The sequence below is a fragment of the Haemorhous mexicanus genome, chromosome 7 (genome assembly GCF_027477595.1).
Source record: "Haemorhous mexicanus isolate bHaeMex1 chromosome 7, bHaeMex1.pri, whole genome shotgun sequence".
Taxonomy (NCBI): domain Eukaryota; kingdom Metazoa; phylum Chordata; class Aves; order Passeriformes; family Fringillidae; genus Haemorhous; species Haemorhous mexicanus.
This window is the reverse complement of record NC_082347.1, coordinates 40,670,465-40,684,123: the sequence shown is the minus strand read 5'-3', so window position 1 is coordinate 40,684,123 and position 13,659 is coordinate 40,670,465. Positions and strand designations below refer to the sequence as shown.

At 46.7% G+C, this 13,659-nt stretch overlaps 1 protein-coding gene across 7 annotated transcripts in view; it reads right to left on the bottom strand.

The window, feature by feature from the left end:
• PTPRE (protein tyrosine phosphatase receptor type E) overlaps positions 1 to 13,659 on the bottom strand; it is a 98,162-nt gene that overhangs the window by 21,269 nt on the left and 63,234 nt on the right. For 5 of the 7 annotated variants that reach the window (XM_059852221.1, XM_059852223.1, XM_059852222.1 and 2 more), the window contains exons 3-9: positions 7,882 to 7,984; positions 7,593 to 7,666; positions 6,182 to 6,318; positions 1,696 to 1,786; positions 1,392 to 1,468; positions 1,242 to 1,278; positions 236 to 333 (exon numbers count right to left, since the gene is read on the bottom strand). In XM_059852221.1, the coding sequence (XP_059708204.1) occupies positions 236 to 333; positions 1,242 to 1,278; positions 1,392 to 1,468; positions 1,696 to 1,786; positions 6,182 to 6,318; positions 7,593 to 7,666; positions 7,882 to 7,984 (617 nt within the window). Of the gene's footprint in view, positions 1 to 235; positions 334 to 1,241; positions 1,279 to 1,391; positions 1,469 to 1,695; positions 1,787 to 6,181; positions 6,319 to 7,592; positions 7,667 to 7,748; positions 7,839 to 7,881; positions 7,985 to 13,659 lie in introns of those variants that run through there. The other 2 variants (XM_059852224.1, XM_059852225.1) reach the window with 2 other exon arrangements.

Below are 13,659 nucleotides of genomic sequence, written 5' to 3'. Positions count from 1 at the left end.
CCACAGGAGTTTTCCTTTGGCCCTACAGGACACACCTGGCCATCAGAACTTTCTCCTTGAGATCACCAGACACAAATGAGTATTTTAGAAATGCAAACTGTATTCTGGAGCAGAAACTCAGCTGTGCTGACAGGGCCAGGGCAGCAAGGGGTGAGAAATGCACCTGGTCAGACCCTGAGCAGCCCTGACTGCTCCTGGAGCACAGGGACAGCCCAGCAGGGGGAAAGCTCCTCACCTCCTTCCTTTCTTTCAGGTTGGTTAACATGACAATAATGGCTGACTTCTGCTCCCAGATCATCCTCCAGAAGTCATTGACTGTTTCCTGCTTGGGTCCTGCAGGCAGAGCAGGGAAATGCTCAGGAGAGGGGCTGGGGCAGGTCCCAGAGCAGTCCTCAGCTGTGTTTGCTGCCCCTGCACAGCTTTGGAATCCACATTTCTATATTCATGTATCAAATAGCCTCCCCTCATGTCTTCTTTTACATAACCATGCACCCAAATCTACATTTTTAGAAGGAATCTGCTCTCTTGAAATACATAAAATTGCAGAATGGTCTGAGTTGGAAAGGACTTTAAAGATCATTTAAATAATTTAATAATTTACTTTCCACTCTCTGCCCTGGCAGGGACACCTTCCCCTGTCCCAGGTGCTCCCAGCCCCAGTGTCCAGCCTGGCCTTGGACACTGCCAGGGATCCAGGGGCAGCCCCAGCTGCTCTGGGAATTCCATCCCAGCCCCTCCCCACCCTCACAGGGAACAATTCATTCCCCAAATCCCATCTAAATCTATCCCTTGTCAGCTTGAAGCCATTCCCTGTGTCCTGTCCCTCCATGCCTTGTCCCCAGTCCCTCTCCAGCTCTCCTGGAGCCCCTTCAGGCCCTGGAAGACTCTCTAACACATTAACTCTTAAATATTGTTTAATCTTTTAACTACAGGAGCAGCATTTAGAATTCCCCTTTGCAGCTCTTCCCCATGCCAAGGTCCAAGGCTCCCCTGGAATGGCTCATCAGGAGACACCAATTTCCAGCCAGGAGGGTCAGGAGGGGGAAGTGAGCTCAGAGCAGAGCCTTCAGAAGTGCCTGGAGGCAGCAGGTCACCTCCCACACACCTCAAGCTCATTTCAGCTGTGACCTCAAACCCAGCCTCCCCCCTGACCACCACCTGCAGCTAAAAACAGCCCCTCAAACACAGCTGTAATTAACTGTGCTCAGCCCTGAGCTGGGGAGGAGAGAGAAAGGAGTTACCTTGTGCTGCTATGAATTTATTCTTTTCTTTGTAACCCTGTGGAAATAAATGGCACAGCAGTTAAAGGGTGCAAGGCTGAGGTGTGCTGCCACAGAATTACTTCTTTAATGCCCCAAAGTTTGGCCAGCTGTGGGCAACCCTCAACTCACATCTATGTATGAAGCATTGATGTAGTCTGAAGGTGGGACTCCATCAATTTGGGTCAAAATCACTCTGGAATGGTCATCTGAAAGACAAGAAGGACAATGGCCAGTTATTAAAGCTGAAATTGGGTATTTCCTGCAAGCAGGAGGGCTGGAAAAGCACAGAGGTCCTAAAGCACAGACAACACATGAACAGCATTCCTGAGCACTGAAATTGTTGTTGTTTGATGTTTTCAGCACATGAGCAGCACCAGCAGGCTGCTCAGTGCCAAAATGAGTTGGCTGGTTTGAAAGAAGAGCGATGGCTTACATGGCAGGATGTTGGGATATCTGTTCTTCTCCCTGTTCTCCTCCTTATTTGCCATTTCAAACGTTCCCTGCACATATCCAGACGTTAATGACTGAAAAAAAAGATACAGAGTCAATGTGTTAGAAAACAAATAATTCTGACTGCACACAGCTTAGGGAAAATTTGCATCCACCAGAACTAAATATATTTCAACTTCTTCCCTCCCAGTAACTTTAATTCCTCCCTAACAGGAACTATGTCCTGGCAGATTTGACTCCAGACAAGGAGCTCAGCAGCTGGGGAGGGAGAAGGAATCTTCTCCCTCTGAGATCAGTTACTGAGCAAATTGTTCCACTCTGAGCTGCTGCCTGGAGCTGCACCTGCCACGGTGCCTCAGAGCACTGGGGGCAGCCACAGGGGCTGGGCTGGGCCCCTCATTCAGTGCTCAGGGCATCACACAGCCAACGTCCTGCTCAGCTCTGCAGGGGAGGGCAAATAAATTAGAGAATAAATTAATATGAACTTGTTATATTAATTTTTATAATATAAGAAAAAATATCATTATTTATTAGATTAGAAATAATTCTAATAGTTTTATTGTTACACAATTTATATTGTTATATATAATAGGACAATATTATATAATATAATAAAATAATAAAATAAAAATAAACGAAAATATTATATAATAACATAACAGTAAAATAAAAATAAATTTAAAATATAATAATACAATAATAAAATAAAAATAAATTTAAAATATATAATAATAAAAATAAAAATAAATTTAAAATATAATATAATAATAAAATAAAAATAAATTTAAAATATAATATAATAATAATAAAATAAAAATAAATTTAAAATATAATAATAATAAAATAAAAATAAATTTAAAATATAATATAATAACACAATAATAAAATAAAAATAAAATTAAAATATATAATATAATAATAATAAAATAAAAAATAAATTTAAAATATAATAATACAATAATAAAATAAAAATAAATTTAAAATATATAATATAACAATAATAAAAAAATAAAATTATAATATAATAATACAATAATAAAATAAAAATGTAATGTAATATAATATATAACTTTTATCTATTATATTATATATAATATAATGGATAAAATTTATATCATATAGTATAATATAATATAGTATAATATAGTCGAGCATAATATAGCATAGAATAATATAATATATACATTTTATATTATTACTTATTATTAATAGATAATATTATTATATTATTTATTAATAAAATATTTTTTTATTATTGGGTAAAATTATTTTAACCCATAAAAATATAACAGGGTTTTACACAGCATGACTTGAGTAAAATTATTGGGTAAAATTATTGGGTAAAATTATTTTAACCCATAAAAATATAACAGGGTTTTACACAGCATGACTTGAGTTCTGAGTGCAGGTAGAAGAAAATAACCAAGCAGTCATGGAGGGCAATAAACCAAAGGGAAAAACAGAGAGGAGGGTGAAGATGAAAGCAAGGAGTGCCCAAGGTGGAGCTCCTGCCCAGCTGAGATGCTGCCACTGCAAAGGCACCAAAGCAGAACCAGATTTTGAGAAGTTCTTTAAGGAACTTCCTGAAATTCACCAAACTGAGCTCCAAAAGTGGCAGCAGGGCGGATCCCAGCGAGGGAGAATCCCAGCAGTGTGGGAAGGCAGCAGCAGCCTGTGCCCCCCTGTGCCCCCCTGCCAGGCTGAGTCACACAGGGCAAGGACAGACGTGGGCAGGGCTGGGGCAGAGAGCAGGGCTGGAATCCCCCAAACTGCACAGGGGACACGGGGGGACACAGGGGGGGACACGGGGGGGGACACGGGCAGCCCCGAGCCCCAGCACACAGGGAGCACCACCCTGCACTGAGGGCTTGGCTTGCTGGGGCTGTTGTGGCACAGGAAGCTGTGAATGGAAAAGAGAGGAGGCTGAAAGAGGGCTGAGGAAGAAAGCTGCTGTCAGGCTGCTTAATTCCTCATCTGAATGCAGCTCGTGGCTTTTATCAGCCCATTTTGCTGATTAAAGTGCATTTATGAAACACAAAGCCAAAAGAGAGGAAGGTGTCCCTGCCCATGGCAAGGGGGTGGAACTGGATGAACTTTAAGCTCCTTCCAACCCAAACCCTTCTGTGACCCTATGAAATAATTATCTTTTTAACCAGTCTCTTCAAACATCAAGTCAGACACCCAATTTTCAATTAACAGCCAGAGAAGTTCTGGATTTTCCTGTGAAAAACACATAAAAAGGGATTAACTTTGGCCAGATCCCCTCTGCAGGGCCTTGGCACCTTCCCAGGCAGCTCCTGGTGCCCAGGGGGGGTGCTGAGCCCAGAGCAGAGCCCAGCTCCTGCTGCACCCACGGGCAGGATGTGAATCACCCAGCCCATCCTCCCAAATCCATCCTCCCAGCACCCCAAACCACGAGGAGCTGACGGGTCCTGCTGGCCCTGCCTCGTCTGTGCCACCCCACCCTGAGCTGTCCCCCCCCCCAGGCAGTGACCCTAAACTCCCACTGGAGCCTGGAGAGGCTCAGCCCAGCCTGGATCTGCACATTTCCTCCTTTTTTAGCACTGGAGGAGCCACAGGGATCTCTTAATCAAGGCCAGTATTCAAATTTCAAAAGAAAGCTCTCAGGGAAGCTTTCCAGTAATTAATCTGAAAATCAAGGTGGTAATCCCAAACTTCCAAGGATGATCAGCAGAGGTGGGGCTTTACAGAAAGGAATCAATTTTATTTTAACTTTTTTTTCTTGTGAAGAAAGAACACACTCTTCCAGTGCCCAGTGTTGACAAAGGAATCATATAAAAAGAGAAGGAGCCTCTGCTGTTCTGGTCAGTGTCCAAGGGGTGCCATGGACCTCTTAGGGGCCAGGCAGGCTTTAAGGACAAAATCAAAGGTGCTGGAGAGAACACCATGAGGCACATCAACCCTGTCCTCAAGTCAGGAAATGTCCTCAAAACTCTTTTCTCCCTGCTGGGTGTCTTCATCTTTTAATGTCTGGTTTCTTTTTACCAAAAAAAAAATCACTTGGGACCAAACTCCTCAGGTTGGTGCACGTGCCTGCCTCCCAGAACTCAGAGTTTTTGGCCCAAATTTGTCCCTAATTCCCACTGGAGCTCCTGCAGCTGCGCTCCCAGGGATGCCTGGCCCCTGACCTGGGGGCTGTGGAGTGGGCTGAGATCCCTGGAGCATCCCCCGGGCAGGGCTGAGGCACAGAACCAGAGACTCATGGAATGGTTTGGGTTGGGAGGATCTTTTAAATCCCACCCAGCGCCACCCCTGCCATGGCAGGGACACCTTCCCCTGTCCCAGGCTGCTCCAAGTCCTGTCCAGCCTGGCCTGGGACACTTCCAGCCCTCCCAGGCTAGAGCAGACAGCTCATCCAGCCACAGGAAAAACCCACATTGAGCATCAACCCCATCACTGCTCATTTTGGGGGATCAGAGCCCAGGTTTTTGGGTGTGGACAGAATCCCACATGCTCACAGCATGGGGCAGAAAATTACCAAAGCAAAGAGGGGCTGAGAAATGAAAACAGATGGTTTGTTTCACTCTGAACCTCAGAGCAAATTCATCGGGAGAGTCAAAATTCACCAGCACACTGTGTCAGGCTGGTCCTCACCTTCATTTTCAGCTTTGAGAAGGATTTCCACAATGCTCCCTGTCTGATAAGGCAGAAGTCTGTGGTTTAAATTTATCATCTCCCAAAGTGCAGCTCTAAATATGCTCCCAATTAAGAAGGTAGCTCAGCAGCTTGCCTAATCAACACGTGCCTTGGCTCTCACCCATCCACGGCTGACATTTCAACTCCTGCTTCGCTTCTGCTGTGCAGGGAAGTGAAGCCAAGTCATAAAAAATCTGGAAAAGGCCCCAGACTCAGGCTCCTGGTGTTGTGCTTCTCCACAGGAGTCCTGCAGGAGCTCAGCACGGACTCCAGGTGCAGCTCATCCCTACAACCACAAAATCCTGCCCCAGGCCACACTCAACAGGAAAACCCTGAGAGCTGAGACACCTCACAGAAACTCTGTGCTGCAAAGAGGGGAGTGCTGGGGTGGTGACCAAGAGCAGAAAGTCAAATGATCAGGAAAAAAGAAGTCAAATCCCACCAGGGCAACGTTAAGGCCACGCTGTGTCCTCTCCTCTAAGTACTTCCCATGGAGGTGAAGCACCCAGATCCCCCCAGCACCATCATGAATATCAGTGCTGAAGAGGTTTCTAGTCAATGTTCCTCTCCTCCAGCTTCAGGCAAACACTAAAGACTTTCTTAAAATGCTAGCAAGAGGCAAACAGTTCATGTAATACCAATTCAGCATCACAAATCAGTAAAAACTCCAGGTTTTATCCAGAGGAAAGGTCCCCACACACGACAGAACCCACAGGAACAGCACCAACCACGCCCCAATCACAGAATTATTAATGCTTGCAGATATTTTGGTTTTTCCCCCCATTTTCAGCCATCCATGTGCAAAAACTCACATTAAACTCCTCCCTGAAGAGCTTGCCCTCGTCGGCCGAGCGTATCCGGATTTCCTCCTCCAGGTTTTCCACAGGGATGGGGAAATACTTCCTGGGGCCCGAGGGAGACCTGCTGAGCAGCATCACCCGCTGCTGTTCTGTCAGCACAAGGCAGCAGTGTTAAAGGCATGGCCAGAGCCACAGATCCAGCTACAAATTCACCTTGGTGCTGGGAGATGCCAAAGCAAACTGCTGCCATGGCACTCAGAGGTGCCACGGGGGATTTGAAGGGAATGAAAACACCAAATCCTGGGCCAAGTGGCTGCTTTGAGAGCATAATGGTGTCAAGAAGCACTGCTGGTGAAATGAATGATTTCCCTATTTACATTGGATTAAAAAGTGACCGAGTTTTATTCAGAGAAGGTTCTTCCTGCTGACAGGGCAAGGACAGCTTTTGGCACCTATCACCAAGGAGGTGCTGCCAGATTATTTCATTTCGAGGGGGAATAATGCTAATACTAATAATAATAAAGAATTTATCTTTAACTTGGCAGCCAGCAGAGACTGTGCCCCCAGAGGAGCTGCTGCCCTGTGCACAGGAACACCCCAGCAGGAAGCTGATGGGTATTTTTAGGGTTTTGACTTTTCCTCTGACTGTCACCCTCTTCAGCTCACTCATCCCTTCACACGTGGCCAAGTGGGGCAGACACAAACCACAGACTGATTATTTTGTCTTTAACTTGATCATTTTTCTCTGGGTTGGGATTAAAACAACTTGGATCCACAGAGGAGCCAGCCCCACGGGCAGAAACAAACCCAGCACAACTCAGACCAGGGGAAACACTTGGAACTCCTCAGAGAGTTTTATTTCAGTGCCTCTGGCTTCAAACTGCCCCACCTCAATCCCCTGCCTCACATTCAGAAAGCACCCAGTGTATTCACCAAGTGTTAAGGACTTTCCCCCCATTTTAGGAAGAAATCCTGCAGTTCTTTCTCCAAACACAAAGACCACAGTGTCCCAAACGTGGATCTCAGCTGGCACCCTGGTACAACACCTCCAAAGAGCCCAGGGAGGTGTTACACAGAAACATTTGCTGCATCACAAAGTGAAACCCATCTCAAACCAGCAACTGAAAGTTAAGATTTTCCATAAAACTGCTTGGGGATGATTTCTAAATATGGATCTCTAGTCCAAGGCCAGCCTGGAGGGGACAGCCAAGGGCTGGAAGATGTCCCTGCACATGGCACGAGGTTGGAACTGGATGATTTTAAGGTCCCTTCCAACCCAAACCATTTGTGACTGCATTTTTTCAGACTATTTTCTCTTTAAAAACAACCCTGTCACTTGTATCAGAAATAAAAGCAAACCCTGAGTAATTCTGAATTAAAGGCAGAAACAAAAGTGAGAGTTTGAAAGCGAATCTCCCCGTACCTTGTTCTTCCAAGATCCCATTTGGCATCTTCTTGTCCCCAGAGCTGACCACAGCTTTCCTGTGTCTCCTGAACCTGGAAGAGAGGCACCACATCAATCCACAATTCTGGCAAGGGCAAAGCAGCAGCATTTCCCCCCCAGACCCTTTTCAGAGACCATGTAATTCTGGAGAAGCTCTTTCTGTTCATGCTGGCAGCGAGAGCAGGGCAGGCACGAGGCTCTGCCTCGCTTCTGCTTCCGTGGGAGGGCTCCAAGAAAGGATGGGCTGAGCCCACAGAAAACCACCCACCTGAAAAAATACCCCACCAGCACCACGAAAATGATCACCACCAGCACCAGGATCAGCAGGGAAGTCAGCAGCTCCTTGTGCAGGGTGTTCTCCTCGGTGGAGTCTGGGGATGGAAGGAGAAATGTGGAATATGAGATGGGGATTGCCTCATCTGGCACCAAAACTGTGCTGCAGGCACCAAAACTTCTGCCTCATTATCTGCTTCTGCTTACTAAAAGCTTCAAAATACCTGACACAGGCAAAGCTCAAACTGAAAGTTAATTTTTATTATTTTTTAGTCTTTTTCTCCCTCGTCAAAAGCACAACCAAACCACTGCTGCTGAGAAAATCCAAGATCTTTTCCAATTTCCCTGTAATCAGAGAAAGCTGAACAGCTCTAAGGCACCAAGCTGAATTTGAAGCCCATGGAAAGGTTTGCTGCAGTGCCCTTATGCACATCAGCTGCTTCTCTACCACCTTTCACATAGGTACAGAAAATGCCACCTTTCACAGAGATTTTATTCACTGCAATTCCATATAAATATAGGAACAAGCAGGAATAATGACATTTTTCTCAGAATGGAGATTAAAGAACATCTTTGTTCTATCTGGTACAAACTCTGAGTCTCACCCTTCTGTTCACTGTGTTCTGTGGAAGTGTCTCTTTACCTTTCACTTTCATTATGTTTCTGTAACCTTTTCGTTCTACTGAATAATTCAATACAGAACAGATTAAAATCATTAAAAACCCAACTTGTTTTATCTAAGGAAGCCAAAGTCCCAGTCTGAACCTTCAGCAAAAAACCACAACCCTACAAAACCACTCCTCCAAAATTAAGGCCATTTCTGTTGCTGCTGGTATCTGGATTTTTTTTTTCTCTTTTTAACTATTTTTACACACATTAAGGAGTTTTTTTTCCCCATTCCTACAGTGGTCTTTCAGAGCTGGCTGACAGAAGGGTTGGATGGGATATAGGGAGGGAATTCCTGGCTGGGATGGAATTCCCAGAGCAGCTGGGGCTGCCCCTGGGTCCCTGGCAGAGCCCAAGGCCAGGCTGGACAAGACTTGGAGCACCTGAGCCAGTGGGAGGTGTCCCTGCCATGGCAGGGGGGGCACTGGGTGATTTTTAAGTTCCCTTCCATCCCAAACAATTCTGGGATTCAAAAGAAAAAAATTTAGGAGTAGGCAACACCTGCAATCATCCAGAAAGGATTCATGTGGATCAAACCAACACCCAGAATTGATGGCTACAAAACCATCTGAGTGTTGGGGGCAGCTGGAAACTCTCTGGGTGCTCCACAGGGTAAGAGGACATGGGGAAAATTCCTGGAGAGGCACAGGTGAGCTGGGGACACACAGGGAAAAAGGGCTCATAAATCAACAGCATGATTCCCAGACAGGGAAGGCAATAAAAGGCATGAGGGATGACTGCTAGGTGGGGTATAAAGATAAAAGTGACAGGCATGACAAAACTGCAGTCAGGAGCTTGGCAGGGGTTCAGGAAATCACTCCTGGAAGGAGTGGCTGGATGAGGATGAACAACCACCCAACAGCTCCTCTGGGGTGCTCTGCAGCTCTGCCTGGAAGCCAAGGCTGGCAGGGAAACAAACACCACAAAAACCCCAGGTTTTGTCCCTCACAGACTAAATGCAGCCACTTGCATGGAGTTAGAAATGTCAGAGGATGTCAGAATGCTCCAGGCTTTGGGGGTTTGTGCAGGTTCTCTTTAGCTCTGGGACAAGACCCGTGACATGGGAGGGGAAACAACAAGTTTGCATCACGAGGGAGTTAAAATTTCCCTCAGACAATTACACAATAAAAAAAATCACCCCTTTCTGGGGTGTTTGTGGAGAAGTGATTCCCAGGCAAACACTGAAAGCTCAATCCCAGCCAGGAAAAGAGAAGCTGAGCCACCAGTAAATGTGAGTTTAACATCTCAGAGCTGAATGGCACTGGGCAGAGCCAGCACAGCCCCCTGGCACTGCAGTCACACAGTCTGGGTCTGGCCTGGAGGGACCTTTAAATGTCACCCAGTCCACCCCCTGATCTGAAACCACTGATTTCTGAAGTTCTGCTTTGCAAACTAATTCTTGGCATTGAGTGTCTGCAGAGAATCCCTGTGGCATTCAAACACCAAATAAATGAGCCAGATTCCTCCTCCACAACTCAGTTTTCTGATGCTGCCTCATTTTCTCCATGAAACCACCACGAGTCTCACAGGGAAGTCCCACCCCGGGTCCTCCTGGGTGTGACAGAGTCACACCATAGTTTGGGTGGGAAGGGACCTTAAAAATCACCCAGTGCCACCCCTGCCATGGCAGGGACACCTTCCCCTGCCCCAGGTGCTCCCAGCCCCAAAATCCAACCTGGCCAGGGATCCAGGGGCAGCCACAGCTGCTCTGGGAATTCTGTCCCATCCCTTCCCCACCCTGCCAGGGAACAATTCCCAGTTCCCAATCTCCCATCCAGCCCTGCCCTCTGGCAGTGGGAGCCATTCCCTGTGTCCTGTCCCTCCATCCCTTGTCCCCAGTCCCTCCCCAGCTCTCCTGGAGCCCCTTCAGGCCCTGCAAAGCCACAGTGAGGTCACCCCAAAGCTTCTCCTCTCCAGCCTGAGCAGTCCCAGCTCTCCCAGCCTTTCCCCCATCCCCCTGAACATTTGGGTTCATCCCCACAGCTCCAGCTCCTCCCCGTGCTGGGGACCCCAGGGCTGGACACGGGGTCCTGGGTGGGATCTCTCCAGAGAGGAGAGACACTAAATCCTATTTTCACATGGCCACTGACCTGTTGGAAGTTGGAACCAGCACCAAAGAGGAGCCCCAAAGCTGCCCCATTTCCCTGCCTTTTAACCTGCAGCTCCCCTGATGAACTCATCCCCTCTGAAGGTTCAGACATGGGAAGGGATCTCAGGAGTCAAAGGCACCAGGAGCCCTCAAGCAGTAAATACCAGAGGAATGTCAACATTTGGAAAGGTTTTTAAAGGTTTACAACTGCAGCTCCCAGGCACATTTCAACAGCTCCACAAGCAAAAAGACAAGAGGAAGTAAAACAATCCAGACTATGATTAATCCTGGGGAATTTACAAATATTTGAATTACCAGGAGTTACGGGATGGTCACGGACAATATCATGAATAAACATCTGTAACAAGGATCTGGGAGCATTAAGGTGTCTCTACTGGAAATATACATTTATTTATGCAAATCCTAATAAATATGAGCCTGGAAGTCAGAACCAGATGCTCCCTTCCAACCCAAACCATTCTGTGGTTTGATGGTTTGTATTTATTTAATGCAGTTGAATAGCTGGAGTAAAGATCAGGGCAAATTTCCAGTAAAGGGCAGTGCAGTAAAGCCCAGAATATTCTCATTTTCTGAAAGGGATACCAATTTCATGGCTGCAGTTTCAGAGTGTTCTTGCAGGAGGTAAAATGGCAGCAGTGCTAAAAATTGACCCATCCAGACAAGGTAACTGTGTTTTAAATAAGAATAAAGCTGACATTGTAACTCAGCAAATCTTTGAAAAAATCAAGGCAGCTCAAAGAATGGCATGGAATCATTTATACCTACTCCTTTCAGAATCAAAAGCATCTTTTGGGATCACTCATCAAATTAGCATGCAAAAGGAAAGCTGATTTTTTTTAGGCTCTTTTAGTTCTTTCCATACTCTGTTAAATGGAGTTCTCTTTATGGCTCAATCAAAAATCTTTATTTTTGTATTTTAAAATGCTGTGTTAATTCAATGGCTATCAAATTTTATTAGATAATCCTATTATCTTGGTTCTCTTTCTGCAGCAATGTAACTTTCAGGGTGCACCTAACCTGCCTGTCAGACAAAACTCTTCCTCACTGCAAAGCCAGGAAGGCTTTGATATTTAGGAAAAACACTTTAGTCACACCAATCATTTCTGAATCATATCACTGAAATTAAGATTTAATTAAAATAGGGATGATCAGATTACTCTTATCCATATTATCAGACTTAAATCCAACACAATTTGGAATTAAACTCTGAAGATGAACAACACTGATGGCAAAACTCCCTTTGTACTCCTGTTAGTAAGATTCTGGGAAGTGATAAAAACAACCAGAGACTTCCCCTTCTCAATTCCCATATTCTGACACATTCAGCCCAATATTAGTAACTTGTTTTTCTGCAGCTCCAGGTGCCAGACCAGAAGCAGGGACCAAAAACTACCTGACAAAACTTCAACCAGATTAATTAGCAAATCCACACTGGGCTAAAGCTTCATTCCTGTGAATAATCTGTTTTTTTTGGAAGCACTAAGCAGAGCCACACTCAGATTGTCACTGCTGATGGTGGGGCCCCTTGGTCCCCAACCTCCACTGCCCCTGCTGAGCTCTGCAGTGCTCCAGGCAGAGTCTGGAGAAGGAAAATGCTCACACCTGAATTGGCAGCAAATCCCAGACTGGTTTGGGATGGGAAGACCCTCAGAATTATCCCATCCACCCCTGCCATGGCAGGGACACCTCCCCCTGTCCCAGGAGCTCCCAGCCCCAGTGTCCAGCCTGGCCTGGGGCACTGCCAGGGATCCAGGGGCAGCCCCAGCTGCTCTGGGCACCCTGTGCCAGGGCTGCCCACCCTCATTTTCTTCCCAATATCCCATCTAAATCTCCCCTACTTCCATTTACATCACTACAACCAAGAACCAAAACAATCCAAGGGGCCGTGAGCCAAGCCTGGCATTTGATTCCTCTCCTTCCCCAGGGCTGTAAAGTTCACAGACAGATTAAAAGCAAATAAAGCAACAAATCAGCCTTCTGTGAAGCACTGGGTGTCAACAACAGTGACCTGAACAGTCATCAGAACGTGCTCACATTGCTCCTATGGGACATCAGCAGCTTCACTCCCTGCTTTGGGCTGGCAGGGGCCTCAGAGGTGATCCCATCCCATGGCAGGGACACCTTGCACCATCCCAGGGTGCTCCAAGCCCTGCCTACCCTGCCCCTTCCTCAAAGCCCCCAAATTCCCCTGCACAAGCCCCTCCCCAGGACTGGCACGTGTCAGGACGTGGTTCTGGGAGGGTTTGAGGAGGAAGAAATTCTGCAAACAGAAATGAGGATGAACATGAGGGGCTGTGGTGGCCCAGAGAGCTGCCTCAGGTTTGGCTTTTCTATGTGTCACATTCTGTGCTGCTTTAGTGTGTGAGTCTGAGCTTCACATTATGGGATGGTGAGCTCTGAGCACAGAGCAGGGAGACAAAACAATTCCTGCTCCAGCTGGGCACCAAGGACAAATGATCCCAATCTCAGCCCAGGAGCACAAACCCCGTGGGCTGGAGAGAGAAAAACAAGCAGGGTGGGAGTGCCTGGGCTAAAGCTGGGCTGGGACAATGAACTGCAAGGTGCAAATGGAGCAGAGCTGATCCCAGGGAGAGACCCCGTGCCCGGCCGTGCATTTTGGGGCCATTTTGGGTCATCTTGGGTGCAGCCCTGGCTGGGCTCTGGTGCTGCCCAAGGTGGGTCCATGGAGGAGATCCTTGGAATCAATCCCTGCTTCATGCTTTAGCTCTGTCTGGTCTCTGTTCTAGATCAGCCTGCACAAGGCATCAAGAGAGGAGGAGATCACTCTCAGCTCCTGGAACAGCTCTCCTGTTTCTCACCTGGCAGGACCCTCCACAGGACACCTGCACCTCACAGCCTCCTCCAGTCTTGGCATGAAAACACAGAACTCCTGCCAAGGCTCCTGCCGGTGTTTCAGTCTATTCACCCTGCTGTCTAATGAAAATTCATTTCCTGTTTTCAGTGCCCACATCCCCTCAGATCCCCCTGGCAGCTCCT